The sequence below is a fragment of the Somniosus microcephalus genome, unplaced genomic scaffold, assembly GCF_052327205.1.
Source record: "Somniosus microcephalus isolate GS21.2 unplaced genomic scaffold, FLI_Smic_1.0 scaffold1243, whole genome shotgun sequence".
Taxonomy (NCBI): domain Eukaryota; kingdom Metazoa; phylum Chordata; class Chondrichthyes; order Squaliformes; family Somniosidae; genus Somniosus; species Somniosus microcephalus.
In genome coordinates, this window is record NW_028226430.1 from 3988 (window position 1) to 30362 (window position 26375).

The 26375-nt window shown below is 47.7% G+C and overlaps 1 protein-coding gene across 2 annotated transcripts; it reads right to left on the reverse strand.

The window, feature by feature from the left end:
- On the reverse strand, positions 1-25543 carry LOC147080689 (phospholipase D2-like). 2 transcript variants are annotated; one of them, XM_085981116.1, is made up of 6 exons: positions 25391-25543; positions 22898-23031; positions 20792-20937; positions 18995-19103; positions 10194-10259; positions 1-1040 (listed from the first exon to the last, which is right to left on the reverse strand). In XM_085981116.1, the coding sequence occupies exons 1-6, from the start codon at positions 25503-25505 to the stop codon at positions 978-980; spliced, it is 633 nt and encodes a 210-aa protein (XP_085837242.1). In that variant the 5' UTR covers positions 25506-25543; the 3' UTR covers positions 1-977. The 2 variants fall into 2 exon arrangements, with proteins under 2 accessions (XP_085837242.1, XP_085837243.1); XM_085981117.1 differs by lacking the exon at positions 1-1040 and adding an exon at positions 1856-5285.
- Between the last annotated feature and the right edge of the window lie 832 nt (positions 25544-26375).

The window sequence follows — 26375 nt, forward strand, 5'->3', positions numbered from 1 at the left end:
AGGATGCCGAGAAACTCCAGGATGATTTGGACAGGTTGGGCGATTGGGCAGATGCAGTATAATGTGGATAAATGCGAGGTTATCCACTTTGGTGGCAAAAACAGGAAGGCAGATTAATATCTGAATGGCAATAGATTGGGAAAAGGGGAAGTGCAACGAGACCTGGGTGTCCTTGTGCACCAGTCGCTGAAGGTAAGCATGCAGGTGCAGCAGGCGGTTAAGAAGGCAAATGGTATGTTGGCCTTCATAGCGAGAGGATTCGAGTACAGGAGCAGGGATGTCTTGCTGCAGTTGTACAGGGTCGTGGTGAGACCACATCTTGAGTATTGTGTGCAGTTTTGGTCGCCTTATCTGAGGAAGGATGTTCTTGCCATGGAAGGAGTGCAGCGAAGATTCACCAGACTGATACCTGGGATGGCAGGGATGACGTATGAAGAGAGATTGGGTCGATTAGGCTTATATTCGCTAGAGTTTAGAAGAGGGGATCTCATTGAAACTTATAAAATTTTAACAGGACTAGACAGACTAGATGCAGGAAGGATGTTCCTGATGGCGGGGGAGTCCAGAACCAGGGGTCACAGTCTAAGGATAAGGGGTAAGGCATTTAGGACAGAGATGAGGAGGAATTTCTTCACCGAGAGAGTGGTGGACCTGTGGAATTCTCTACCACAGAAGGCAGTTGAAGCCAATTCATTAAATATATTCAAGAAGGAGTTGGATATATTTCTTAAGGCTAAAGGGATATGGGGAGAAAGCAGGGACAGGGTACTGAATTTAGATGATCAGCCATGGTCTCATTGAATGGCGGAGCAGGCTTGAGGGGCCGAATGGCCTACTCCTGCTCCTATCTTCTATGTTTCTTCCCTCAAGAATGCCAAAATAAAAAGCCAGACCCCCATTGGGGAGCAGAGCTATGGCAAACCCTGTGGATCCTCGACAAGTCACCCAATTGTGGTCACCGAACAAATCAAGGTCACTTACAAGCCTTTTGGACCCAAGTCTTGAATGAAGGACAGTTCACTTACGTCCAGGAATGCCATCTGGAAATCAAATGCAACCTGGTTAGCCACATATTAAATTCAATCGGATACCAAATCAGGATTGCATTCAAGAGGAAACAGGAGGTGGTTACCGTCAGTCTCGCTCCTGATAGATTGTTCGAAGGACCACTAAAGGTGTAGCCAATAGATTCCTGAACTGTTTAATGAACTGTGAATCAGCAAAACTTGATTTCTTTCCAAATATGGAGGAAAGGAACCACCCCCTGAAACTTACCATTGTTTACTTACCAAAGAAGAAAGCATTTCTATCGCGCCTTGCACCGCCTCAGGATGTCCCAATGCACTTTACAGCCAATGAAGTACTTTGTTTTCCGAAGTGTAGCCACTCTTGTGATGTAGGAACCGCGGCAGTCAATCTGTGCCACGATCTAACAGAATGGCCGAACGGGCTAGCGGGGCTGAATGGCCTCCTCCTGTTCCTAGGTTCAAGGCGCCTTGGAAATGGAAGTTGTTGTTGGATTTCCATTGCCCCCCCCTCCCACTCCACCTGATTCTGGGTGCAGGTCCCGGTCAAGGAGTCAGTGGGCACCTGGGGAAGCATTGGGCCGATGGTCATGTACCCAGAAGTACAGGTGGGTTCAGTTACTGTCAGGCAGAGGGCCCCCCACCCCACTCCCCTCCCCTCCCCCCAGACTTGGGGCGGCAGGGGCAAGGCGGGTAGGGTAATAATCACTGGTAACTACAGAGTACGCACAGCACAAGAACATGAGAATTAGGAGCAGGAGTCGGCCAAACGGCCCCTCGGGCCTGCTCCACCATTCAATAAGATCATGGCTGATCTTCAACCTCAACTCCACTTTCCCGCCCCATCCCCATACCCCTCGATTCCCTTCGTGTCAAAAAAAATTCTTGATTACAGAGAACGATGAATAATTTGGTTTACTCTAAACAAATACATTCTGAGCAATGAAATACTGGGTCGTATTTTGCGCCCCCCACGGGTGCGTACGAGGTGCCCACAGAATGCCCGTGAAATTCTTACACCCGATAAACGCAGGCACAAGGCCTGCTTTTACCAGCATAACAGAGTTTTAAAAAATAACATTTTATCACTCACTTATACATCAAAAACCCTGTCCAATAAGGTAAGTTTATATTTTAGCCCCGTTAAAACATATACAGTCATTTGTTTTCAAAAAATTACATTTGTTTAAAATATTTAATTAAATGCCATTTTAATTAATTTTATATATGCAATTTTAAAAAACATTTATTTCACTTGTTGGTGTATTTTTTGTGTCATCCCCATTCATATTTATGACAGTTCCGTACCAGGCTGATACCTGGGATGGCAGGAATGACGTATGAGGAGAGATTGGGACGATTGGGCTTGTACTCGCTGGAGTTTAGAAGAATGAGAGGGGATCTCATTGAAACTTATAAATTTGACAGGACTGGACAGACTAGATGCAGGAAGGATGTTCCCGATGGTCGGGGAGTCCAGAACCAGGGGTCACAGTCTAAGGATAAGGGGTAGGCCATTTAGGACTGAGATGAGGAGGAATTTCTTCACCCAGAGAGTGGTGAACCTGTGGAATTCTCTACCACAGAAGGCAGTGGAATCCAATTCATTAAATATATTCAAGAAGGAGTTGGATATATTTCTTAAGGCTAAAGGGATCAAGGGGTATGGGGAGAAAGCAGGGACCGGGTACTGAATTTGGATGATCAGCCATGATCTCATTGAATGGCGGAGCAGGCTCGAGGGGCCGAATGGCCTACTCCTGCTCCTATCTTCTATGTTTCTATGTACGTACGGAATCCCCATAAGTATGAATGGGGATTCTCTTCTTTCACTGGTTGGGCCGGCTCACATGAGCCCAGGGGCGCTTGCGAACCGCCTGCGCTCCTGGGATACGCGGGCCTCTATGCATTTCTACCAGGAGAGGCCCAGGATCGCAAGCCTCCGTATCTCCCGGGCCACCAGGTAAATGCGTAGGTTTTTTGAAGATCGGAGGTGTCCGATCGCAAATTCCGGCCCATTGTCTTTTTCTCTACTTCAATTGACCGCCATGGTGGGAGTTGCAGGTAAATTAGCCACATATATAGATTCACTTAACTGTATAGATTCACTTAGCTGTCGATGCTACTATCAGAGACACGAGAAAGCTTGCTATGAGGAAAACCCATTCAGCCCTTCATTCCTTTCCTTCTAGACCAGTCCTAGGATTTACAGCACAGAAACAGGCCATTCGGCCCAACTGGTCCGTGCCGGTGTTTATGTTCCACACCAGCCTCCTGTCATGTCTACTTCATCTCACCCCATCAGTATATCCTTCTATTCCTTTCACTCTCATGTGTTTAATCGAGCCTCCCATTAATTGCATCTGTGCTATTTGCCTCAACCACTCCCTGTGGTGACGAGTTCCACATTCTCACCACTCTCTGGGTAAAGAAGTTTCTCCTGAATTGGATTATTAGTGACTATCTTATATCGATGGCCCCTAGTTCTGGTCTCTCACAAGTGGAAACATCTTCTCTACGTCAACCCTATCGAACCCCTTCATAATTTTAATGACCTCTATCAGGTCACCCCTCAGCCTTCTATTTACTAACTTAATATTCTATATTTTAATTTTTTTTGATATTTGAAATTAATGCCATGGAAAGGATCCAACATATCCGACTATTCCTTTCTCCTTCATGTGTTTATCTAGCTTCCCCTTAAATTCATTCGTGACCTTTAGTCCCGACCAGGCAAGATCTCTGAACTCTCCTTCGAAACCCTCACGTAAATCAAAAGATGTCAGCGGTAGCGACGAGGATGGGATTTTATCCCACGCGTGTAGTCTGCGACAGCTCCTCCCAGACCCGCGACCTCCACCACCTAGAAGGGCAAAGGCAGCAGGCACGCGGGAACACCACCACCTCCAAGTCTCACACACGCTCCATCCCGACTTGGACATATCGGTCGTTCCTTCATCGTCGCTGGGTCAAAATCCAGGACTGCCGGGAAAATGGCAGAATCTGGGGGTGGGCGCCCATCCCGCCCCCAACCCAGCTCTGTGCCATCTTGCCAGGAGGCGGGTAGCCGACCCGCGCCGGGTCCTGTCTCCTGGAGGCGGGAAGGGGATTGCAGCCACTTAACTGCCCGTTAACAGGTAGTTAACAGGCAGATAAGAGGATTATCCCCATTTTACCGACACAAGTGCGGGCTTCCCGAAGGCTCCGAGACCCGCGAGGGTCACCGAGGCGAGCGGTGGGTCTGCGGGGGTCGGAGGCGTCTAAAAGTGCACTGTGGAGGTGCCTGATGGGTGCAAGTGTGGAGAGGTGAGTGGAAAGTGTTAGAAAAAGTTAACTTACCTTTGTTTCTTCCTGCAGGCTTCACTCGTTGGGGATGCGGAGAGTCTCGCATCTCACCGGCAGAGATGACAGAATGGCTGCTGGATTCTCCGATGCAACAACCATCTAATTTCTGCTAAAGAAAGAGGTTTGGTGGGTCTTGAATACAAGAACTCACCAAACAACAGAGAATTGTCAGTGTTTGACAGCTTCTCAGAGCTGTCAAATGATGCCAATTCATCCGTCAAAAATTTTTGACAGATGAAACGTCAATATGCTGACGCTGGGCGGGCTTAATAAGGTCAATCGAGGGGAAAAAAGCGTGGGTTGGCCAGAAGTTGGAGGCAGGACTAAAGCCCAACAAGTGGGAGTCCTGCCTCCAAAAGCTCCCCATGGGCAAAAATCCAGCCCCCCCTCCCTAACAGCACTGTGGGAGTACCTTCACCAACGGGACTGCAGAGGTTCAAGAAGGTGGCTCATCGCCACCTTCTCAAGGGGGCAATTAGGGATGGGCACTGAATGCCAGCGACGCCCACATCCCGAGAATGAATGATAATAAAAAACAGAACACAATAGATGAGCAGATTTAATCTATTGTGACCTTAACTACTTGGCCATCTTTTCCCAACAAAGGGGCACACATTAGCCATGGGCTTTGAGGCTCTCACACAGGGATAACCTCATTTCCTTGCACATCGTTGACAGGGAAACTTATCACAAACGCCAGGGACTGTTGATTCATTGCGTGCCGTCTGCGGTGAAATTGCATTCCTTTGAAAACGGTGTTCTGCATTCTGATAAAGCACCGAATTCTGGTTTGCCTGCCCTCCAGTTAATTGCGACAGCGCCTCTTTAAAATGGACCAGATAAGAATCAGGCCAATCCGTCGTAAGCAGTTTTACGCTGTCCCTGTTGCAGATGGCCACTTGCCTACAGATCGCCCTTTGAAAGCAAAAATTAATGCCTTTTAAAACATACCTTACATGCAGGAAACTTTCGATTTACCGGCACCGAAATAACCGGAAATGTCGGTTAACCGGCAAAATTCAGGAGTAGGTTCAGGTAACTTTTATTACTTGCCTTCCTCCATGTGTTGCTGTGCAAGGGTGTGGCTGCAGCTGTTGCTAAGCTACAGAGACGCTTGCAACTTGTGGCCATTGTTCTGAACCTGTTGCTAAGCAACAGGGTTTGTTGCTTTATACGGAGCTCTCAGCTCCTGTATCTTTTACAATAACATTCGGTTATCCGGAATTTTTGATGAACCGGCACCACGTCGGTCCTGTCCGTGCCAGATAAAAAAAAAGTTTCCTGTATTCAACTTTAGCTCCATTCAAAACACAGGAGGAGACTTGCTAGGTTCAGGCAAGACAAGAGGAGATTCAGTAGAGGTGATAAGAGTAAAGAGGGGGAAACTGTTTCCACTGGCAAGAAGGTCGGGAACCAGAGGGCACAGGGTTTTTTTTTTTGTTTTTTTTTATATAAACGCAGCGAGTCGCTGTGATCGTGAGTGCGATGCCTGAAAGGGTGGCGGAAGATTCAATAGTAACTTTCAAAATCGAATTGTTTACACAACAACTCGCATTTAATGTAGCAAAATGTCCCAAGGCGCTTGAAAAATAAAAATTTGCAGGGCTATGGGGAAAAGAGCAGGGCTGGAGGACTAATTGGAGAACTCTTTCACAGAATCAGATAGAATCGGAGGCCATTCGGCCCATCGTGCCCGAGCCGGCTCGTTTGAAAAAGAGCTCTCCGATTAGTCCCACTCCCCTGCTCGTTCCCCCATTGCCCTGCAAATAATATCCCCTCTGTTGTGGTACATGACTGGACTGGACCTGCTCCCCAACTCCCTCGTGCCCGCCCTCGCCAGCTCCCAGCTCCTGCCTATCCTGGCCTGTCACTCCCGCCAACGTGGATGCCCCCTCGGCTCACCTGCTCCAAGGCTGCCTGGCCTCCCAGTCCCGATGCCCTCATTCCCACCAGATCCCAGACGGCTCCCAACATTTCCCTGCTCCAACAGCAAGCTTCCCGCTGACCACAGACTAGAGAGCGCCCGGGTGGGACAACTCACAGGCGGCGGCCATTCGGCCCCTCGAGCCTGTTCCATCATTTAATCAGATCACGGCTGATCTGTACCTTAACTCCATCCACCCGCCTTGGTTCTGTATCCATTAATGTCCTTGCCCAACAAAAGCCACCAATCTCAGTTTTGAAATTTTCAATTGACCCCACAGCCTCAACAGCTTTCTAGGGGAGAGAGTTCCAGATTTCCACTACCCTTTGTGTGAAGAAGTGCTTCCTGATATCACCCCTGAACAGCCTGGCTCTAATTTTAAATTTACACCCCCTTGTTCTGACTCCCCCCACCAGAGAAAATAAAGTTTCCTGTAGAGAGAAACTGTTTTATCCAGAGGCGAACCGTCCGGCAAGCTCGAGCCACCGGCAAAAATCAGGAGCCGTTTTTTATTCTTTTCGTTTCTTTTCTTTGCTTTTTTTGAACAGTCAAGCTCTGCAAGGTCTGTAGCTAAGCAACAGCTTCAGCTAGAGACGCTTGCCGACTGTTTAGAGGCTGTAGGGTTTGTTGATTCATACGGAGATGGAAATCTCCGTATGTTTCAACATTGCCGCTGGAGTGTCCGGCAGTTTTGAGGGAACGGCAGCAGCTCGGTCCCGTCGGTGCCGGATAGCACAAAGTTTCCTGTATCTACCTTTAATCATCTTAAGTACCGTGAGTAGATCACCCCTTAATCTTCTATACTCATGGAAATACAGGCCAAGTCTATGCAGAACCTGTCCTCATAATTGAACCTTTTTAGCCCCAGTATCATCACATGAAATCATAGAAAGTATTGACACCTTCCATCCACCGTTTCCCTTACACACTCTCGCATTTTGATTAAAAAAAGTGAAAGACACAGTAACACATGCGTGTGACTAAAGTTCAGAACAGCACCACACAGGAGGCTTACAATCTGATGGACCTCCCTTGGACAGGGGCAAGCCACCCTCCAACCTGGGCCCCCTCACTGCAGGAGCACAGGTTAAACAGGAGCCCAGGAATGGGCCTGACAGACAGACAATCAGGCGGGATCTTGCTGGAGCGGGACATCTCGCGGCGTGGGTGCCTTCAAGCCTTTTTCCTTGCACGCTTCTGTTCGGAAGCTTTTTTTTGCTCCGTAACTTGCTGGAAGTGCGAGCGAGCGAACGCTGGTGTGGTGAGGACAACAGGGCACACCCCCTGAACCAATGAGATTGAAGGATTGAGAACGAAACAGGAACAACGGAGAAGGAGGGTGACGAAGCGGAGGGGACGCGAATATAGGCTTGAGGGTTTTTAGAGGGACTGCAAGAGTTAAATGACCCTAAGCTTTTCGCTAGAACAGCTGTTCTCCAGAAACCACTGCTTTTGGACTCTCGGGATGACGTACGATCACAAGTATCATTGTCATTGCAAAAACATAACATAAGAAGTAGGAGTAGTTGTAGGCCATATGGGCCCTCGGGCCTGCTCCGCCATTCAATAGGATCATGGCTGATCCGAATCTAGACTCACGTCCACTTCCCTGCCCGCTCCCCGTAACCCCTAATTCCCTTATCAGCTAGGAAACTGTCTATCTCCGTTTTAAATTTATTTAATGTCGCAGCTTCCACAGCTCTCCGAGGTAGCAAATTCCATAGATTTACTACCCTCTGAGTGAAGAAGTTTCTCCTCATCTCAGTTTTGAAAGGGCAGCCCCTTATTCTAAGATTACGCCCCCTAGTTCTAGTCTCACCCATCAGTGGAAACATCCTCCCCGCATCCACCCGATCAAGCCCCCTCACAATCTTATATGTTTCGATAAGATCGCCTCTCATTCGTCTGAATTCCAATGAGCAAAGGTCCAACCTACTCAACCTTTCCTCATAAGTCAACCCCCTCATCTCCGGAATCAACCGAGTGAACCTTCTCTGAACTGCCTCGAGAACAAGTATATCTTTTCTTAAATAAACTAATTGTTATTGCTAGAAGAGGTGTGAAAATAGTGCGAGATTTGAAGCTTTTTACCGTGCTCGCTCTCTTATCTGACTGTGGGAATTTGTTGAAATATAATCAAATATAATCCCCTTTTCCTATTTTTCAGTCAGAAGCTTTGCTAGATTGTGGCTTGTATTGATTTTGCTAGTCTACAGTTTGATGAACCTATTTTTATTTCTCCTCCGCTAAAATTAGGAAAAGAAGCTGGGCTTGACTTACAGTTAGAACACTAGTTGCCTTCAAGGTCCACAGGGTGCGCCATCACTGTAGGAACAGAAAAAACGTGCGTCTAAGGTGAACAGACAAATAAAGGGGGCCCCACGGTCTGTGCCTGGACACAGAGACGTGCCGGGTCCATCATTGGGTAGAATGTGAAAGCTACATGACTGGATGGATGTTTCTGCAGTTCTGGTTTTTTGGGGTAAAGCCTCGTGGGCTTGGGCCTCTCTCAATGTAGAAGGGCCAAGGAGGACACCAGACAGGTGTACAAGCGTTTGTGAGTACGAGGAATGGGTCGCGCCGTCTACACAACGATCCACGGAGTAATGCCATTCTCAATTGGTTCTTGTAAACCACTGCTCGAGTACGCCAATGTGTTAAGTCTCACTTACGCTTAAATAAAAATCATAACTGTTACCAATATGGTGTCAGCTTCGAACATATTGAGCAGACAGTCCAAAGGGGCTTTAAATCTATCGGGCAGCACGGTGGCATAGTGGTTAGCACTGTTGCCTCACAGCGCCAGGGACCCGGGTTCGAATCCGGCCTCGGGTGACTGTGCAAACTCCACACAGACATTCTCCCCGTGTTTGCGTGGGTTTCCTCCGGGTGCTCCGGTTTCCTCCCACAGTCCAAAGATGTGCGGGTTAGGTTGATTGGCTATGATAAATTGACCCTTAGTGTTAGGGGGATTAAAATATGTGGGGTTACGGGGATAGGGTGGGATATGTGTTGGTGTAGGGGTTACGGGGATCGGGTGGGATATGTGTCGGTGCAGGCTCGATGGGCCGAAATGGCCTCTATCTGCACTGTGGGGTTTCTGTGTGATGTGGATGAAGTAGAGCGGTGGAAGTAATGGGGGGGTGGAGTTAGGGGGGCAAGTAATGGGGGAGGCCGCCCAAGTAAAGGGGCAGCCAAGTAAAAGGGGGCAAGTAAAGGTGGGCCGGGGGTTAGAGGGGTTCAAGAGGGGGAAGGGGCAAAATAAGGGGAACCAAAGTAAGATGGATGAATTAGAGTGAAATCAGGTACAAAGAGAGAAATAAAGAGGGAAAGAAAGATTGAATTAAGAGAGAAAGGAAAAAAAAATAAAAAATGTAAAATTTGAAACGGTTTAAATCTCTAACAACAATTTACTACCTGCAGGAATGAGACTCCACAGTTTAAACTGCTCCCTTTCTGGGCCGGCGAGGTCGATCGGCCATGATCGATCGGCCATGATCGAGCCATTAAAAGGCTGCTTACACTCTGAATTACCAGACTGCAGTTTCTGCGGCGTGTTTCATGGGCGATTGATGTGTAAATCCAGCAAACTCTGAACAGTAATGGGGAGTTTGAGGGGGCGAGGCCGTTTGGGAAAAGCAAAATGTAAAAATCCACCAGCTAAGTTCTGGAGATTGGCAACTCGTGGCGTCTCTCTCCATCCCCCGAACCCGCTGGCTGATTTGCGGGTGTGTGTCGTCTCCACACTTAGTTCCCCAGCAAGATCCAGCCTGGTTGACCATTTCAGAGACTAACACAGACAGCAAGAGGAAGGGGTGGAAGTCAGAAGTGTGAAGTTACCCACAAAGACTGTAGGACAGACATCAGGAGGAGAAGTAGTAGTCAGGGTGTGACGTTACCATTCCGTGATAGTTTCTGTAGAAAGACTTCTCGAGTATTGCGTTCAGATATTCCTCCAGGCGTTTCTGAAGATTTAAAAAGAAACAACCGCTCAGGCTGAGGTTTACTGATTGGACCACCTCCTTCACACTATATTTTCCCGTTTCATTTAGGTATCTTCACACCAGCTTCCCGGTGTTAACACATTAACCGCCTTCGACTCTCTCCTCATCACTCCTGAAGGCGCTAAAGCAAAGGACTCCTGTTTCTATAGGGCCTTTCACAACCTCAGGACGTCCCAAAGCGCTTTACAGCCAATGAAATACTTTTTGAAGTGGAGTCACTTTCGTAATGTAGGAAACGGGGCAGCCAATTTATGCACAGCAAGCTCCCACAAACAGCAATGCGATAAATGACCAGATCATCTGTTTTAGGGATGTTGATTGAGGGATAAATATTGGGCCCAGGACACCGGGGAGAATTCCCCCTGCTCTTCTTCGAAATAGTGCCTATGGCATCTTTTACATCCAACCAGCTTAACGTCTTGGATTGAGTAGATTGAGCCTATGCTCTCTGGAGTTTAGAAGAATGAGAGGAGATCTCATTGAAACGTAACATTCGGAGGACGATTCACAGGGTAGATGCTGAGAGGTTGTATCCCCTGGCTGGAGAGTCTAGAACTAGGGGGCATAGTCTCAGGATAAGGGGTCGGCCATTTAAGACTGAGATGAGGAAGAATTTCTTCACTCAGAGGGTTGTGAATCTTTGGAATTCTCTACCTCAAAGGGCTGTGGAGGCTGAGTCTTTGAGTATATTCAAAGCTGAGATTGATAGATTTTTAGATTAAAGGAGGTGACTAAAGTAGTGGACAGGGGAATGTCTATGGACGTTAGTTATATGGACTTCCAGAAGGCATTTGATAAAGTCCCACACAAGAGACTGTTAACTAAGGTAGAAGCCCAGGGAAATGTGGGCAAATTATTGACCTGGGTAGGAAATTGGCTGAGCGACAGGAGACAGGCAGTAGGGATAAGGGGCAGGTAATCTAATTGGCAGGAGGTGACTAGTGGTGTCCCGCAGGGATCTGTGTTGAGGCCTCAACTAGTCACTGTATTTATTAATGTGGTGTATGTGCCTTTAAGAGCCCCAGGTGTGCGTAATGCCGGTAATTGCCACTTGGGCTATATAAGCCTGTGTATTGTGTATATCCTTTAGAACCCCCCCCAGACTTGCTTAGTAAATGCCTATGAACCAACTCCTGTCTTCAGTGTCTTTATCTACACACGGACACTACAGTGGCGACGAAGTGGAAACGGACTTACCTGCAATTCGGCAGCACCTCAAGGACATCGATTCCTCCAGCGTCCAGAAGACTCAAGGAAGTAATAGAAACGGTGGTTTCACCAGCTGGCCAAGCTGGTGGCAGGTACTGCGCTAATCCTTCCTGGGCGTCAGGCTGGGGCTCCAGCGGCGGGCTCTACAGCTGAGACAGGCAGCGAAATCAGAGGCAAGCAATAACGGACTGGGAGGGTGCACTCGGGAGACGGCCGGCGCGGCAAGCAGGTCAGCATTTAGACCTCCATCGGGAACGAGTCTCCAACAGTGAATAAACGGAAACCACAGTAAAACAGCGTTGTTATCGGTAGCAGCGGCGGGAAAGCGCAGGAAGCGCCATATCGTTGCTAGAGAAAAAAAAAAGCGCGGGAAGCGCCATATCTTTTTTGAAATGCCTAAGTCTGGCAATATTGATGCTTTTGATAACGAAACGGAGCCTAACTTTGGCAATATTGATGTTTTTGATAAGATAGAGGATTGGACCACATATGTAGAAAGAGTGGAGGTGTTTTGCACCGCAAATGGAATAGAAGATGAAAAAAAAGCTTCAGTGCTTCTGGATCTTATGGGCGCAGAAACATACAAGCTGTTACGCAACTTAATCACTCCAGCCGAACCGATGGACAAGAATTTTGAGGAGATTGTTGATACCCTACACTGCCAATTCGAGGCAGGACTGGCAGATTCTCTGCAAGACAAATTCATCTGCGATCCCCTAAGTGTAGAAACACAAAAAAAGGTATCTTCTGGAAAAGATTTAACACTGGACAAGGCTTTCAGTGCAATAGGAGCGGCAAAGATACAGCAAAGGCCACAGGACTTCGGCACCCATGAAATGACACGGGGTTTCGAGAGATGTTATCGCTGCGGCAGATCCAACCATGCCCAGAGGGATTGCTGGTTCAAAGAAAAAGCATGCAGGCGATGCGGAAAGATGGGGCACATTCCACGTGTATGCCGATCTGAAAATAAAAAATCCACTAACGGGAAAAGAATCAATAAGGAAAAGCACAGAAAGGTACAAATGATGACGGACAGTAGCTCCAAAGACCAGAAGAGCGATAGCGACTCCGGGAACAAGAGACTAAGCTCTCTCAAATTACATAATGTAATTGCCAATGAAGATTACCAGACCATTTGGGTTACCCTCATAATAGCAGGGTCCCCAGTTAAAATGGAGCTAGATACAGGATCAGCTCTAACCGTAATAAATCGACGAGATTACGAGAGGCTATTTTCGCATATACCTCTAAAAGACACATCCATTATCTTAAAAACATATACGGGGCAGAAAGTATACCCCAAAGGAAAAATAAAAGGTGCCTGTGGTATACAACGGCAAAGAAATACAAAAGTTGTATTTATACATTCTACAAGATGGTGGTCCACCGTTGTTGGGACGTGAATGGATAAGGAAGATACGTTTAGACTGGCACTCCATTCAGGCACTGACGGTGACCAGTAAGGAAGAAAACAATGATGACATCATACCTGAACGATTAAAAGACATCTTGGCCAACGCCAAAGAAGTGTTTCAAGAGAAACTAGGAACCTTGAAAGGCATCACCGCCTCAATAAAAGTGGAAGATACAGCAATTCAAAAATTTTTTAAGGCAAGACCGGTGCCATACGCAATACGTCCGGCAGTCGAGGCAGAGCTGGAGAATTTGGAAAAGGCAGGCGTATTATCCAAAATAGATTGGAGCGAATGGGCAACACCCATCGTTCCAGTCATGAAAAAAATTGAAAAATAACTCTGAGGAACAGAGAAAAATTCGCATCTGTGGGGACTTTAAGGTGACTGTAAACCCGGTCCTTCACACGGTACAGTATCCTCTTCCGAGGATAGAAGATATTTTCGCCTCACTATCCGGAGGAAAACGTTTCACAAAAATTGACTTGGCACAGGCATATCTACAGATGGAGGTTGAGGAGACCTCTAAAAAGTATCTCACAATAAACACACACAAAGGCCTGTACCAGTACAATCGACTGGTTTTTGGAGTAGCATCAGCTCCAGCTATCTGGCAAAGAGCTATGGAGCAAGTCCTGCAAGGGATTCCGGGGACTCAGTGTTACCTAGACGACATCCTTATAACAGGAGAAAACGACAACGAGCACCTTGCCAATTTGGAGCAGGTGCTCACTAGGCTGAAAGAACGGGGCCTACAAGCAAATCGCCCCAAGTGCGAATTTTTCCAAAATCAGATATCATATTGTGGCCACATAATTAATAAGGAAGGGTTGCATAAGTCACCTGAAAAAATTGAAGCAGTTATAAAAGCCCCAGCACCTGAAAATGTTTCACAATTGAGGTCATTCCTGGGATTAATAAATTACTATCATAAGTTTTTACCGAACTTATCAACTATTCTACACCCTCTTAATGATCTTCTACACACAGGAGTGATTTGGAAATGGAACGAAGACTGTAAACGTGCCTTCCATAAATGTAAAGACTTAATCACATCCGAGAAAGTTTTGGCTCATTACAACCCATCACTACCAATCAGACTGGCGTGCGATGCATCCCCTTACGGCATAGGAGCGGTATTGTCCCATAGATTCCCTGATGGCTCGGAACGGCCGATAGCTTTTGCGTCGCGCTCATTGAACTCAGCTGAGCGTAACTATTCCCAGATAGACAGGGAAGCACTCAGCCTGGTATGGGGAGTGGAGAAATTCAACCATTACCTACACGGACAAAAATTTACCTTGCTGACTGACCATCAACCCCTCATCTCCATATTCAACCCTAAGAAAGGTGTCCCCATTATGACGGCACAAAGACTACAGAGGTGGTCCCTTTTTCTAGGGGCACACCAATACAACATTAAATACAAAGGGTCAAAACAGCATGGGAATGCTGACGGTTTATCGCGCCTGCCGTTGCCAACGATAGAAGAAGCACCTACAGTAGACCCAGTAGAGATATTCCACTCTACCATAGTGGAATGTCTACCGGTGACAAATTCTGCCATTGAAAGGGAGACCAGAAATGACCCTACTCTCTCACGGGTCTACGATTTAACAATGAAGGGATGGCCAGCACATGGCGAACCACTGTTGCCAGCATTCTCGCAAAGAAGAGAACAGCTGTCAGTGTGCCGAGGAACCTTGATGTGTGGATCCAGAGTGGTGATTCCACCCAAACTCCAGGATAAAGTGCTAAAGGAGCTTCACGAGGAGCATCTGGGTGGAGTGAAAATGAAGAACCTAGCTAGGGCGTTTGTATGGTGGCCAGGTATCGATGGAGACATCGAAGACATGACCAAGAGCTGCCTAGGATGCCAGAAGGTCCAAAATGCTCCGCCACAGGCCCCTCTACATCCATGGGAGTGGCCCTCATCTCCCTGGCAAAGGGTGCACATCGACTTTGCTGGTCCATTTATGGACTCAATGTTCTTAATCGCAGTTGATGCACACTCCAAGTGGCCGGAGGTAATAAAGATGTCCTCCACCACCACGGAAAAAACCATCACAGTATTAAGGACCATATTTGCCAGGAATGGGCTGCCGGAACAGATATGTTCTGATAATGGACCGCAATTTGTGTCCGAAGAATTCAGAAAGTTCTTAAAGAACAATGGGGTAAAGCACTACACGTCCGCCCCATACCATCCCGCCACCAATGGATTGGCTGAAAGGTTTGTCCAGACCTTTAAGAAGGCCATAAAGGCCATGGGTAATGAAGACATAAAACTTCAGCACAAGGTGGATAACTTCTTATTTGCATATAGGAATGCAACACATATGGTTACAAACCAAACTCCCGCCATGATGTTCTGCAATAGAAACCTAAGATGCCGGCTGGATTTGGTCAAGCCCAACATCCGAAGGGACGTGGAGAACCGGCAGTTTCAGGGCATGAATGAAAGGCCAACTAGGGCCTTCCAGATAGGCTAACCGGTTTTGGCCCGGGACTACCGTACCGAGAAATGGCAGCCTGGAACTATCTGCACACGACTAGGACCACTGATATATACCGTGGACATCGGAGAAAGCATAATAAGGCGCCATGCTGACCAAATCATCAAGTCGTCCGAAAAGGGACAACCTACACCACCACGCTATACATCTAACGATGAAGTAGAGATACCCATATCTACCTCCGATCCGGTGATACTGGAACCCGATGAACCCGACACTGGCCTTCAAGCCGAATCAGCCTTACCAGAAGAACCTACTACACCACCAGAAACTACTACACCCCCGAGGCGTTATCCGGACCGAGTCAGGAAGCCTCCTGAGAGACTAGCTTATAATTAATTAATACAGCAATGTATATTATTTTGCATATAACATGTAATTAATAATTACTTAAAATATGATGTACTAGTTAGCTAGAAGGGGAGGAATTGTGGTGTATGTGCCTTTAAGAGCCCCAGGTGTGCGTAATGCCGGTAATTGCCACTTGGGCTATATAAGCCTGTGTATTGTGTATATCCTTTAGAACCCCCCCCAGACTTGCTTAGTAAATACCTATGAACCAACTCCTGTCCTCAGTGTCTTTATCTACACACGGACACTACAATTAATGACTTAGATGATGGGACAGAAAGTCACATATCCAAATTTGCTGATGACACAAAGATAGGCGGCATTGTAGGCAGTGTAGATAAAAGCATAAAATTACAAAGGGATAGCGACAGATTAAGTGAATAGGCAAAACTGTGGCAAATGGATTTCAATGTAGGCAAATGTGATGTCATCCACTTTGGACCTAAATAGGATAGAACAGGATACTTTCTAAATGGTGAAAGGCTAGAAACAGTGGATGTCCAAAGAGACTTGGGGGCCCAGGTAAAATGATTAAAATGTCATGAACAGGTACAAAAAATAATCAGAAAGGCTAATGGGATGCTGGCCTTTATATCTAGCGGACTAGAATACAAGGGGGTAGAAGTTATGCTGCAGCTGTACAAAGCCCTGGTTAGACCACACCTGGAGCACTGTGAGCAGTTCTGGGCACCACACCTGAGCAAGGATGTATTGGCCTTGGAGGGAGTGCAGCGTAGATTTACCAGAATGACACCCGGACTTCAAGGGTTAAGTTACGAGGAGAGATTACACAAATTAGGGTTGTATTCCCTGGAATTTAGAAGGTTAAGGGGTGATCTGATCGAAGTTTTCCAGATATTATGGGGAACAGATAGGGTAGACAGAGAGAAACTATTTCTGCTGGTTGGGGATTCTAGGACTAGGGGGTATAGTCTAAAAGTTAGAGCCAGGCCTTTCAGGAGTGAAGTTAGGAAAGACTTCTACACACAAAGGGTGGGAGAAGTTTGGAACTCTCTTCTGCAAACGGCAAAAAATCTGAGATTGATAGATTTTTGTAAACGGGATATGGGGCAAAGGCAGGTAGATGGAGTTAGGTCGCAGATCAGCCATGATCTCATTGAATAGCGGAACAGGCTCAAGGGGCTGAATGGCCTCCTCCTGCTCCTAATTCTTATGTTCTTATGTCTGATTCGAACGATGGCACCTCCGACAGTGCAGCCCTCCCTCAGTACTGCACTGGGAATGTTGGCCTGGATTTAGAGCTCAGTGCAGTGGGACATATCCCCACGACCGTCTGACTCAGAGGCAAGATTGCTACTACTCAGTCACGGCTGACACCTAAACAGATACTCGTGTACGGTTCCTCAAGGCACTGCAGCCTCACCTCCCCACATTACTTCGCCTCAGTCCACATTCTTCATGCACCAGCCTAGAGAGGACAAGCATTATCGGGCTATTCCACCATGGCAGCATCATAACCAAGCTGAATCATGTCCTCGCATGGCATCCACCTGTGCACTGGGAAGTGATCAGGAGCAAGGACCCTAACTTCCCATTCCTTCTTCCTAGCTTTTTACCCAACACTCTTATTTGGAAGTGAATCTTGGGTCAAATATCTCTCTTGCATAGATCCCAATGCTTTGCCTTACTTCATATTAAGTGTTTGCCCCCCCAGCCTTCTCCAAAATGTACTAAACTGACTTAGATGAAGGGACCGAGTGCAATGTATCCAAGTTTACTGATGATACAAAGCTAGGTGGGAAAGTAAGTTGTGAGGAGGGTGCAAAGAGGCTGCAAAGGGATATAGACAAGTTAAGTGAGTGGGCAAGAACATGGCAAATGGAATACAGGAAACTTTGATATCCGGCACGGACGGGACCGAGCTGGTGCCGTACCATCAAAAGTGCCGGACATACCAGCGTTAATGTTGAGAGATACGGAACTGAAAAGCTCCGTGTGAATCAACAAACCCTGTTGCTTCAAAACAGTCAGCTGCAGCTGCAAGCGTTTGTAGCTGAAGCTGTTGCTATAGCTACAGACCTTGCAGTGCCTGACTGGGGAAAAAAAAGCAACGGGAACTAAAAAAAGCGGCTCCTGATTTTTACCGTTAGATCAAGTATTCCGGACATAACACCTCCGGATAAACCAAAGTTTCCTGTATAATGTGGAGAAATGTGAAGTTATCCACTTTGGTAGGAAAAATAGAAAAGCAGAATTTTTTTTTTTTTAAATGGAGAGAGATTGGGAAATGCTAGTATTCAGAGGGACCTGGGTGTCCTTCTACATGAAATCGCTGAAAGTTAACATGCAGGTGCAGAAAGTATTAGGAAAGCAAATGGTATGTTAGCCTTTATTACAAAGGGATTGGAGTATAAGAGTAAAGAAGTCTTGCTAAAATTATATAGGGCCTTGGTGAGACCACACCTGGAGTACGGAGTAAAGTTTTGGTCTCCTTACCTAAGGAAGTATATATGTGCCTTAGAGGTAGTGCAGCAAAGGTTCACTAGAGTGGTTCCTGGGATGGGGGGAATTGTCCTATATTCCCAAGAATTTAAAAGAATGAGGTGTGATCTCATTGAAACATACAAAATTACAGGGCATGACAGGGTAGATGCAGGGAGGATGTTTTCCCTGGTTGGGGGTTCTAGAACCAGGGGTCACAGTCTCAGAGTAAGGGGTCAGCCATTTAGGGCTGAGTTGAGGAGGAATTTCTTCACTCAGAGGGTGGTGAATCTTTGGAATTCTCTACCCCAGAGGGCTGTGGAGGCTCAGTCGTTGAGTATATTCAAGACAGAGTGTGATAGATTTTTGGATATTAAGGGAATCATGGGATATGGAGATAGTGCAGGAAGGTGGAGATGAGGTAGAAGATCAGCCATGATCTTACTGAATGGCGGAGCAGGTTTGAAGGGCCGAATGGCCGACTCCTGCTCCTGATTCTTATGTTTTAATAGTCAAGGAACAGCGGGGGTGAAATTGGGCAGAGACACAAAACAGCAGAATCGTGTTGCTCACCCATTGTAGGCTGGCCCCATATCGAGTTCCATTGACTTCAATAGCATCGAGCACCGGGCGGGCCCTATAATGGGCAGCAAATGCAATTCCACCCATTATGCTTCTCCCCTGCCCCCCCCATCCCACACCCACCCCTTGTCCAATGCCACCCCCGACCTTTACCCAGGCAGGCCTGGAGGTCATACCTTACCTGTTTACTGGACGCTTGCCTCATGGAGGCCCACTCGGGCTGGTGAGGAAGCGAAGGCATCGCCATGGTAAACCCGGGCCCTCGTCTCAGTCCCTGATGTGCCTTCAGCCTGGAGATAAACGGATGGAGAACAGGAGGCAGAGTTTGAATTGTTGCCAGGGGGTGCCTGTCGGATGATTTTTTTAAAAATCTCGGCTCCTCTGCGGACTCTCGCTGGGATTCCGGCCCAGTCTCTGCTACCTCACCCAAGTTGCCATCCTTCGTGAGCCTAGACAGTACGCATCGACAGGCTTCGCAAACTAGCACCAATTCTGTCTTCAACTACACAGAATTATAACGAATGTTACAGCACTGAAAGAGGACATTCCGCCCAACTGGTCCATGCCGGTGTTTATGCTCCACACGAGCCTCCTCCCACCCCATCAACATATCCTTCTATTCTTTTCTCCCTCATGTACTTATCTAACTTCCCCTTAAATGCATCTCTGCCATTCGCCTCAACCACTCCCTGTGGTAGCGAGTTCCACATTCTCACCACTCTCTGGGTAAAGAAGTTTCTCCTGAATTCCCCATTGGATTTATTAGTGACTATCTTATATTTATATCACACAAATACTGTGGCAACAAGAGGTCAGAGGCTGGGTATTCTGTGGCGAGTGTCTCACCTCCTGACTCTCCAAAGCCTTTCCACCATCTACAAGGCACAAGTCAGGAGTGTGATGAAATACTCTCCACTTGCCTGGATGAGTGCAGCTCCAACAACACTCAAGAAGCTCAACACCATCCAGGACAAAGCAGCCTGCTTGATTGGCACCCCCTCTACCACTTTAAAAGTACACTCCCTCCACCACCGGCGCACCGTGGCTGCAGTGTGCACCATCTACAAGATGCACTGCAGCAACTCGCCAAGGCTTCTTCGGCAGCACCTCCCAAACCCGCGACCTCTTCCACCTAGAAGGACAAGGGCAGCAGACGCATGGGAACACCACCACCTCCAAGTTCCCCTCCAAGTCACACACACACCATCCCGACTTGGAAATATATCGGCCGTTCCTTCATCGTCACTGGGTCAAAATCCTGGAACTCCCTCCCTAACAGCACTGTGGGAGAACCTTCACCACACAGACTGCAGCGGTTCGAGAAGGCTACTCACCACCACCTTCTCGAGGGCATTTAGGGATGGGCAATAAATGCTGGCCTTGCCAGCAACGGCCACATCTCATTAAAAAAAATCCTGATCCCACAAACTCTTCTCTTAGGCAGTCCCTCGGAACCGAGGATGACTTGCTTCCACATTAAAAATGAGTTCTCAGGTGACGGATTAGTCCAATGCAGGACCTACAGTCTCTGTCACAGGTGGGGCAGATGGTGGTTGAAGGGGTGGGTGGGTGGGGTGCTTGGGTTGACGTGCGCTCCTTGCGCTGCCTGCGCTTGGCTTCCGCTTGCTCCCAGCGAAGAGACTCGAGGTGTTCGCCGCCTTCCCGGATGCTTCTCCTCCACTTTGTGCGGTCTTGGGCCAGGGATTCCCAGGTGTCGGTGGGAATATTAACACTTTTTCAAGGAGGCTTTAAGGGTGTCCTTGAAGCGTTTCCTCTGCCCACCTGGGGCTCTCTTGCCGTGCCGGAGCTCCGAGTAGAGCGCTTGTTTTGGGAGTCTCGTATCGGGCATGCGGACGATGTGACCCGTCCATCGGAGCTGATTGAGCGTGGTCAGAGCTTCGATGCTGGGGATGTTGGCCTGAGCAAACAGCAGTGAGATAAATGACCGGACGACCTGTTTTAGAAAGGTAAAGCTCACCTGGCTAATGGTTGAATGACCCGGACCTTGAACTTGTGCTTGATCAGATCTCGGTGCAGTTCTTCAAAATGTTTGAATTTCTTCTTCACCGTCCATGTGAAGTCTCCATGTGTTATCCTCATCATATAAACTGTACTCGGCCGAACCTTGAGGGAAGACAAAAAAGGAAGGAAGGTTAGCTTTGACTGCACGAAATGACTACATTTGGTGTGAAACACAAAATTAAAGAAACGCATCAGTTATAGTCCGCCTCATTGCAGCACAGATCCTCTCTCTGCTGTATGATGGCTTATTAAAAGGCTACCTCCACCAATAGGTGGACCTTCTCTAATCTCTGGCCTGCGATCTCCCTCTCCATCACAACCACTCTTGTAGAATCATACAGCACCGAAGGAGGCCATTCGGCCCATCGCGACTGTGCTGGCTCGCTGCAAGAGCTCTCCAATTAGTTCCGCTCCCCCGCTCTTTCCCCTTAGTCATTCGAAACATAGAAAAATAGGAGCAGGAGTAGGCCATTCGACCCTTCGAGCCTGCTCCGCCATTCAATATGATCATGGCTGATCCTCTATCTCAGTATCATATTCCCGCTCTCTCCCCATACCCCTTGATGCCTTTTGTGTCTAGAAATCTATCTAGACACAAAATGTTTTAAATTATTGTGGCTGTTGTTGCTCGGGACTTCCCTCTCATTCCTCCAAGCTCCATACACGCCATCTTACAGGAGGTGTTTAGTACTTCCTGCCTATAGTCATCCATTCAATGCTAAACACACCATCCTTCATAGAATCATAGAATGGTTATGACACAGAAGGCGGCCATTTGGCCCGTCGAGCCTGCGCCGGCTCTCTGTAAGGACACTTCAGCTAGTCCCACTCCCCCACCCTTTCCCTGTAGCCCTGCAATTTTTTTTCCTTCAGGTACTTATCCAGCTCCCTTTTGAAAGCCACGATTGAGTCTGCCTCCACCACCCTCTCAGGCAGTGCATTCCAGATCCTAACCACTCGCTGCGTAAAAAAAGTTTTCCCTCACGTCGCCTTTGGTTCTTCTGCCAATCACCTTAAATCTGTGTCCTCTAGTTCTCGACCCTTCCGCCAATGGGAACAGTTTCTGTCTATCTACTCTGTCCAGACCCCTCATGATTTTGAACACCTCTATCAAATCTCCTCTCAACCTTCTCTGCTCCAAGGAGAACAACCCCAGCTTCTCCAGTCTATCCACATAACTGAAGTCCAACCCTGGAATCATTCTCGTAAATCTTTTCTGCACTCTCTCGAAGGCCTTCACATCCTTCCTAAAGTGTGGTGCCCAGAATTGGACACAATACTCCAGTTGAGGCCGAACCAGTGTTTTTATAAAGGTTTATCATAATTTCCTTGTTTTTGTACTCTATACCTCTATTTATGAAGCCCAGGATCCCATATGCTTTTTTAACCACTTTCTCAACCTGCCCTGCCACCTTCAATGATTTGTGCACATATACCCCAGGGTCTCTCTGTTTATGCACTCCCTTTAGGATTGTACCCTTTAGTTTATATTTCCTCTCCTCTCCTTTCCACCAAAATGTATCACTTCACACATTTCTGCATTAAATTTCATCTGCCACGTGTCCGCCCATTCCACCAGCCTGTCTATGTCCTCTTGAAGTCTGTCACTATCCTCCTCACTGTTCACTACACTTCCATGTTTTGTCTCATCTGCAAATTTTGAAATTGTGCCCTGTACACCCACGTCCAAGTCATTAATATATATCAAGAAAAGCAGTGGTCCTAGAACCAACCCCTGGGGAACACCACTGTATACCTTCCTCCCGTCCAAAATACAACCATTCACCACTACTCTCTGTTTCCTGTCACTTCGCCAATTCCGTATCCATGCTGCCACTGTCCCTTTTATTCCATGGGCTTCAACTTTGCTGGCAAGCCTATTATGTGGCACGCACCGGGGAGAACTCCGCTACTCTTCTTCGAAATAGTGGCCATGGGATCCTTTACATCCACCCGAGGGGGCAGACAGGGGGGGGGGGGGGGCGCCTCGGTTTAACGTCTCATCCGAAAGACGGATAAATAATTGAATGTGAACCTTTTGCGAAATGTTGGAAATTCTTACCTTGAACCCGCGAAGATGACGCTCGATGCCTTCAACATGGGCGGTCACTGGCACTCCCTTCAGAAACACCTGGCGATTCCGTTCTCTGAATGGCTTTATATTATAGACCAGTAGAAAGGGGCTGGTCAGCTCATCTGAAAGGACGTTTGCAAAAATAACCACTTGTAATTATATTGCGCCTTTGGCGTAGTTCTCTTATCAACCTTGTAAATCTTTTTTGTACCTTTACCAATGCCTCTACATCCTTTCGATAATATGGAGACCAGAACTGTACACACTACTCCAAGTGTGGTCTAACCAAGGCTCGATACATAGGGCTGGATTTTGCCCATGGGGAGCTTTTGGAGGCGTGACTCCCACTTGTCGGGTTTTAGTCCCGCCTCCATCGACTTCTGGCCAACCCCACGCTATTTTCCCTTGATTGACCTGGTTAAGTCCGGCCAATTAAGGGAAAGCCGGTTACAGAGCACGTCAACGTATGACGTTTCATCTGTCAAAAATTGACAGCTGAATTGCCATTGTTTGACAGCTCTGTGAAGCTGTCAAACACTGACATTCTCTGTACAGGAAACTTTTTTTAAATCCGGGACCGACGTGGTGCCGGTTCATCAAAAATTCCGGATCACCGAGCGCTATAGTAAAAGATACGGAGCTGAGAGCTCCGTATAAAGCAACAAACCCTGTTGCTTAGCAACAGGTTCAGAACAATGGCCATAAATTCCAAGCATCTCTGTAGCTTAGCAACAGCTGCAGCCACACCCTTGCACAGCAACAGATTGAGGAAGGCAAGTACAATATGAAGTAAAACTTACCTGAACCTACTCCTGAATTTTGCCGGTTAACCGAGATTTCCGGTTATTTAGGTGCCGGTAAATCGAAAGTTTCCTGTAGTTTGATGAGTTCTTGAATTCAAGACCTCATCAAACCTCTTTCTTTTGCAGAAATTAGATGGTTGTCGCATCCGAGAATGCAACAGCCATCTGTCATCTCCAACATGGAGATGCGAGACTCTCCGCATACACACCAACTGAAGCCTGCAGGAAGAAACAAAAAGTACACTTTTAAAAACACTTTCCACTTACCTCAGATACTCACCTCTACACTCTTGCACCCATCACTTAACCTTCACATCACACTTTTGGACCCCTCCGACCCCCGCAGACCCACTGCTCGCCTCGGTGACCCTGGCGGGGTTTGCAGCCTTCGGAAGCCCGCACTTGTGTGGGTTAAACGGGGAAAATCCTATTTTCTGCCTGTTAACAGGCAGTTAAGTGGATGTAATCCCTTCCCGCTTCCAAGGAGACGGGACCCGGCACGGGACGGCTACCCACCTCCTGGCAAGATGGCATGGAGGTGGGTTGGGCTGGGTTGGGCACCCGCCCCCAGATTCTGCCATTTTCCCCAGCAGTCCTGCCTCCCCAGGGCTGGCAAAATCACCCGAGATTAACACAACCGCTCTGCCTTTCAATTCTACCCCTCTCGAAAGGAATCCCCGTGCTTGGTTTGCTTTTTTATGGCCTTGTTAACCTGCGTCGCTACTTTTAATGATTTGTCTATCTGTACCCCCAGATCCCTTTGCTCCTCTACCCCAGCTAGACTCTTATTTTGCAAGGAGTATGTGGCCTCCATATTCCTCAGCAAGTAATTAGGAAAGCAAATGGTATGTTGGCCTTTATTACAAGAGGATTTGAGTGCAAGAGTAAAGATGTCTTACTGCAATCATATAGGGCCCTGGTGAGACCACACCTGGAGTATTGTGTACAGTTTTGGTCTCCTTACCTAAGGAAGGATATACTTGCCATAGAGGGAGTGCAACGAAGGTTCACCAGACTGATTCCTGGGATGGGGGGATTGTCCTATGAGGAGAGATTGAGTAGACTAGGCCTATATTCTCTAGAGTTTAGAAGAATGAGAGGTGATCTCATTGAAACATACAAAATTCTTACAGGGCTTGACAGGGTAGATGCAGGGAGGATGGTTCCCCTGGATGGAGAGTCTAGAACCAGGGGTCACAGTCTCAGAATAAGGGGTCGGCCATTTAGGACTGAGATGAGGAGAAATGTCTTCACTCAGAGGGTGGTGAATCTTTGGAATTCTCTCCCCCAGAGGGCTGTGGAGGCTCAGTCGTTGAGTATATTCAAGACAGAGGTCAATAGATTTTTGGATATTAAGGGAGATAAGCGATATGGGGATAGTGGAGATGCGGTCGAAGATCAGCCATGATCTGATTGAATGGCGGAGCAGGCTCGAGGGGCCGAATGGCCTACTCCTGCTCCTCTTTCTAATGTTCCTCCTACCAAACCGCACCACCTCACAGTTACCCATGTTGAAGTTCATTTGCCAACGTCACGCCCATTCTGCAAGTTTATTAAAGTCTTCTTGTATTTTGTCACGTTCCCCCTCAGTATTAACTTTAACCCCTCAATTTGGTGTCACGGCGTTAAACTCCCACCGCCACTTGAAACGTTGTCGAGGGGGGTTTGGGGACCTCACCCGTGGGCTCCTCCCATTCGACATGGTCTACTTCATCCTCGTCCAATCGCAAGTCATCTGGATCCAGTTGATTCCCGGGGTCCAAGGTCGATACGTGTATGAACTCTTGAGACATTCTCCACAACTAGCCCACGCAGTTCATCAAAGGACCTAAACAGAGACGAGAGAGCAGTCTCATTATTGACAGGTATGGTGATTGGGGGGGGAAGCGCAGAATATCTAAATTTCAACTCGTGGTAAGAGCGGACATTGGGAGTTTGTGTTTCCTGTAAAAGACAGACTTGCATTTCTATAGCGCCTTTCCCGACCTCAGGACGTCCCAAAGCGCTTTACAGCCAATGAGGTACTTTCGAAGGGTTGTAATGTTGGAAACGCGACAGCCAACTTGCGCACAGCAAGATCCCACAAACAGCAAAGTGATAATGACCAGATCATCTGTTGTTTTAGTGGCGTTGGCTGAGGGATAGATATCGGCCCCAGGACACCGGGGAGAACGCCCCCTGCTCCTCTTTGAAATAATGCTAAGGAATCTTTTACGTCCACCTGAGGGGGCAGACCGAGGTTTACCGTCTCATCAGGAAGGCGGCACCTCCGACAGTGCAGCGCTCCCTCAGCACTGGCACTGGGAATGTCGGCCTGGGTTGGGCGTCCAAGGGGGTGATCTTCCCAGCTCTGGGGAGGCGGGACTGCTGGGAAAATGGCAGAATTTGGGGGTGGGTGCCCATCCCGCCTCCATGCCATCTTCCCAGGAGGCGGGTAACCGACCCGCGCCGGGTCCCGTCTCCTTGGAGGCGGGAAGGGGATTAAAGCCTATTAACTGCCTGTTAACAGGTAGTTAAAATAGGATTATCCCCTTTTTGCCCTCAAGTGCGGGCTTCCCGAAGGCTCCAAAATCCGCCAGCTCAGCTCAGCAAGTACTGGGTCCGCGGGGGTCGGGTGAAAAAGTGTGCTGTGAAGGTAAGTGATGGGTGCAAGAGTGTAGAGG

Coding starts and splice junctions, on each gene's coding strand:
- LOC147080689 (XM_085981116.1), bottom strand. CDS start 25,505: ATGTCTCAAGAGTTCATACACGTATCGACCTTGGACCCCGGGAATCAA. Junction 19,104..20,791: donor GTCATTCAACCATTAGCCAG/GTGAGCTTTACC, acceptor GTTTATCTCCAG/GCTGAAGGCACATCAGGGAC. Junction 10,260..18,994: donor GGCAAGCGTCCAGTAAACAG/GTAAGGTATGAC, acceptor TTAAATCTTCAG/AAACGCCTGGAGGAATATCT.